Source organism: Epinephelus moara, unplaced genomic scaffold (assembly GCF_006386435.1).
Source record: "Epinephelus moara isolate mb unplaced genomic scaffold, YSFRI_EMoa_1.0 scaffold3898, whole genome shotgun sequence".
NCBI classification, from domain to species: domain Eukaryota; kingdom Metazoa; phylum Chordata; class Actinopteri; order Perciformes; family Serranidae; genus Epinephelus; species Epinephelus moara.
The window spans coordinates 1-4,258 of NW_026081646.1; the positions used below are offsets into that span (position 1 = coordinate 1).

At 36.9% G+C, this 4,258-nt stretch overlaps 2 protein-coding genes across 2 annotated transcripts; one reads left to right on the plus strand and one right to left on the minus strand.

The window, feature by feature from the left end:
- Positions 1-590: 590 nt before the first annotated feature.
- Positions 591-1,750, plus strand: LOC126387375 (protein disulfide-isomerase A4-like). The gene is made up of 2 exons (XM_050039903.1): positions 591-894; positions 1,060-1,750. Exons 1-2 carry the CDS (start codon positions 591-593, stop codon positions 1,473-1,475), a joined length of 720 nt encoding a protein of 239 aa, XP_049895860.1. The 3' UTR covers positions 1,476-1,750.
- Positions 1,751-1,830: 80 nt separating this feature from the next.
- On the minus strand, positions 1,831-3,131 carry LOC126387376 (alanine aminotransferase 2-like). The gene is made up of 3 exons (XM_050039904.1): positions 2,938-3,131; positions 2,734-2,846; positions 1,831-2,530 (listed from the first exon to the last, which is right to left on the minus strand). Exons 1-3 carry the CDS (start codon positions 2,989-2,991, stop codon positions 2,440-2,442), a joined length of 258 nt encoding a protein of 85 aa, XP_049895861.1. The 5' UTR covers positions 2,992-3,131; the 3' UTR covers positions 1,831-2,439.
- Between the last annotated feature and the right edge of the window lie 1,127 nt (positions 3,132-4,258).

Here is a 4,258-nt window from a genome sequence, read left to right on the forward strand (position 1 = left end):
TACTATACTATGACATTTTTTCATGATTTTGGACTACATACTATAGTATGACTTTTTTCATGATTTTAGACGACATGCTATACTATGACTTTTTGTTCATGATTTTGGACAACATACTATACTGTGACTTTTTTTCATGATTTTGGAAGACATACTATACTTTGACTTTTTTTCATGATTTTGGACAACATACTATACTGTGACGTTTTTTTTCTTGTTTTTGATGTTTTTTGGAACATTTTTATGACATACCATTCAATGACATTTTATGACTCTTTTATGACATACTGGTCTGTGACAAAAAAAATTTTTGAGCATTTTTATCACATCCTAGTTCATGACTGTTTTTTTTTGAGAATTTTTTTATGACATACTAGGACATTTATTTGACATACTATACTATGGCATTTTTTATGACAAACTATACTGTGACATTTTTTATGACATACTATACTAGGATATATTTTTTTTCTCCATTTTGGTATGAATTACTATACTAGGACAACGGCTTTTTATGGTATACTTTAACTTTTACATTTTTGTGACATACTATGACTTTTTAAATTACATTTTTCATGGCATACTATACTATGACTTTTTATAAGATGAGGATGATTTACAATGCAGCAACAAACCTCTTGTTTATCTTTCAATTTTTAGCTACGCAGTTCTGGAGGTCCAAGGTGCTTGAGGTGGCCAAGGACTTCCCAGAGTACACATTTGCCATTGGTGATGAGGAGGACTACTCAGACGAGCTGAAGAGCCTGGGCCTGAGCGAGAGCGGAGAGGAAGTGAATGTGGGAATCCTGGCAGAGGGAGGCAAAAAGTTTGCCATGGAGCCGGAGGAGTTTGACTCCGAGGTGCTGAGAGACTTCGTTATGGCTTTCAAGAAAGGTGAGTGTTGAGTGGTTGTGTCTTAGAAAGTTGGATCATGTAAAAGGAGCACGGTCTGGTTTGACCATTTGAGGCAAATACAGTTTTTCTTCAGCAATTTTCAGTGTTGATACATTTTTTTTTTTTTAGAAGCTTTTAAAAGCCATTTCTATCTTACGTCCACAGGAAAGCTTAAACCCATCATCAAATCCCAGCCAGTGCCAAAGAACAACAAAGGACCAGTTAAGGTTGTGGTAGGAAAGACCTTTGACGAGATCGTCATGGATACCCAGAAGGATGTCCTGATAGAGTTTTATGCTCCCTGGTGCGGCCACTGTAAGAAACTGGAGCCCGATTATTTGGCTCTGGGCAAGAAGTACAAGGGAGAAAAGAACCTGGTGATCGCTAAGATGGACGCCACAGCCAACGATGTGCCAAACGAAAACTACAAAGCGGAGGGCTTCCCCACGATATACTTTGCCCCAAGCAACAGCAAGCAGAGCCCCATCAAATTTGAAGGTGGAGACAGAACAGTAGATGCCTTCAGCAAGTTCTTGGAAACGCACGCCACAAAGCTATCACAGAAGAGAGACGAACTCTGAAAATATGTCTCGATAAATATCTAAGAACTCTACCCGTGCTCGGGCAGTGTCAGAGGACGCTGAAGAGGCCTCTGGGAAGGTGAAGGGAACGCAGTGGAATTAAACGGTGTTACTGAGTTGCTGTGATGATTACAATGTCCAATCATCTTTTTTTTAGTTTCTGTTCATTCCAAGAGATTGAGCTTTCTTCTGTTTTCTAAAAGCATGTAAGCACTGTTGATGATTTCAGTCTTTTTAAATAAAACTAAAAATGATGGTGGCTTTGTGGGCCAGGATTCAGGTGTGACTCTTTGTGACTATAAATCAGTACAAGCTGGAAAATGTTTATTGCACACATTTCAGACAACAAGTGGTCTAGAAATTCAAGTGTTTAATTAAATTTAAGAACAATTTAAATATTAGTGATAGAAATGGCTACATTCTGAGACAGGCCTTGAAACACTTGGATCGCCCTGACAATACTCAAATTCTCAACATGGTGCATCCTCTATGGCTAGTTAAGTTAATCACCTACCTAACATGTTATTACATTGATACTTCCACCTAATTTGGCTGTTAAAGTCTTGGCAAGAGAGATATGCACCTGTAGCAGCAACTGTGACAAGATCATCTGAATTATCTTATTCTCTTTCGATAACATACAATCAGAACTGTAACATCTTTTTGAACATTACACACCTGGCCGGGTAATACCTTGGGAAAGTGCATCATTCGCTGAAAATCATTACATCATCACATGTTGTACATACACGAGCAGGACATCTAACTTTCACTAGCTGTCTAAACGAACGCTTTCAATGTTCCTCAGTGATGCAAAACACTGAAAATATCCATAAAAATCTGATCTAGAGTGAATATAGCCTTCAGATGAGAGATGGGTGGGGCAGGAGGTGACATCAAGACTGCTTCACCCATAGGCACTTGAAGATACTGGCACTGAATGAGTTGGTTCTCGAGATGATTGTTATGAAAATTCTTTTGTGAACCGCAGGTGGTAGTCACGGATCCTCTGCAGCACGATCTTCAGCTTCTCAGTCGGAGGCAAGATGGTCATCCTGGACACAACAAGAGGAAGCAGGATGTGGGTTAAAGGGACTATACACCCCAAAATCAAAAATACATATTTTTCCTCATAACTGTAGTGCTGTTAATCAGTCTATCTTATTTAAATGTGAGCTGCCAAGTGTCGGGATATCAACTGGTTTGAATCACTGAATCACTACCCATGATTTTGCAGGGATTGTTTTACCGTACTAACCTGAAGTGAAAGGTTCCCTCTCTCTGGCCAAATCCACTTCCTGGCACCAGGCAGATACCCTCCTCCTCCAGCAGCCTCATACAGTAGTACATGTCTGGGACCAGGCCTTCCTCCTGTGGGCGTACATATACACATTTGAACATTTTCACACAGACCAGGAAAATCAGGCTGATAAGTGATATAAGATGTGTGTGCAGAGCAGACCTTTGCCTTATCAATGGCCTTCTGCGGTAGAGAAATGCGGGGGAAGGTGTACATGGCCCCCTGCACAGGGTTACAGGTGATACCAGGTACAGTGTTGAAGGTCTGCTCTGTAAGCCTGGCCTTCTCTGCTAAAGCTGATAACACTGCTGTCCGCTCCTGGAGAGGAAACAAGATTAAGGGATCATTGTATATCCTCGATATTTATGTCTATTCGATCTATACTTTTAGGATAATATGCCCTTTAAAATGAAAAAAAAAAAAATCCAATCTGTCAAAAAATGTTATAACAATGTGGTAGTATGTCATAAAAATATAAAAAATGTCATAATGAAGTATGCCAAAAATGTTTTTAATGTCATAGAGTATGTCAAAAAAATGTCATACTATAGCATGTCGTCCAAAATCATGAAAAAAGTCATAGTATAGTATGTCGTCCAAAATCATGAAAAAAAGTCATAGTATAGTATGTTGTCCAAAATCATGAAAAAAGTCATAGTATAGTATGTTGTCCAAAATCATGAAAAAAATTCACAGTATAGTATGTCGTCCAAATTCATGAAAAAAAGTCATAGTATAGTATGTTCTCCAAAATCATGAAAAAACGTCACAGTATAGTATGTCGTCCAAAATCATGAGAAAAAGTCATACTATAGTATGTCGTCCAAAATCATGAAAAAAGTCATAGTATAGTATGTCGTCCAAAATCATGAAAAAAGTCATAGCATAATATGTCATCCAAAATCATGAAAAAAAGTCATAGTATAGTATGTTGTCCAAAATTATGAAAAAACATCATATTATATAGTATGTCGTCCAAAATCATGAAAAAAAGTCATAGTATAGTATGTTGTCCGAAATCATTAAAAAAAGCCATAGTATAATATGTCATCCAAAATCATGAAAAAAAGTCATAGTATAGTATGTCGTCCAAAATCATGAAAAAAAAGTCATACTATAGTATATTGTCCAAAATCATGCAAAAAGTCATACTATAGTATGCTGTCCAAAATTATGAAAAAACATCATATTATAGTATGTCGTCCAAAATCATGAAAAAAAGTCACAGTATAGTATGTCGTCCGAAATCATTAAAAAAGTCATGCTATAGTATGTTGTCCAAATTCATGAAAAAAAGTCATAGTATAGTATGCTGTCCAAAATCATGAAAAAAAAGTCATACTATAGTATGTTGACCAAATTCATGAAAAAACGTCATACTGTAGTATGTCGTCCAAAATAATGAAAAAAAAAGTCATACTATAGTATGTCGTCCAAAATCATGGAAAGAAAGTCATACTATAGTATGTTGTCCAAATTCATG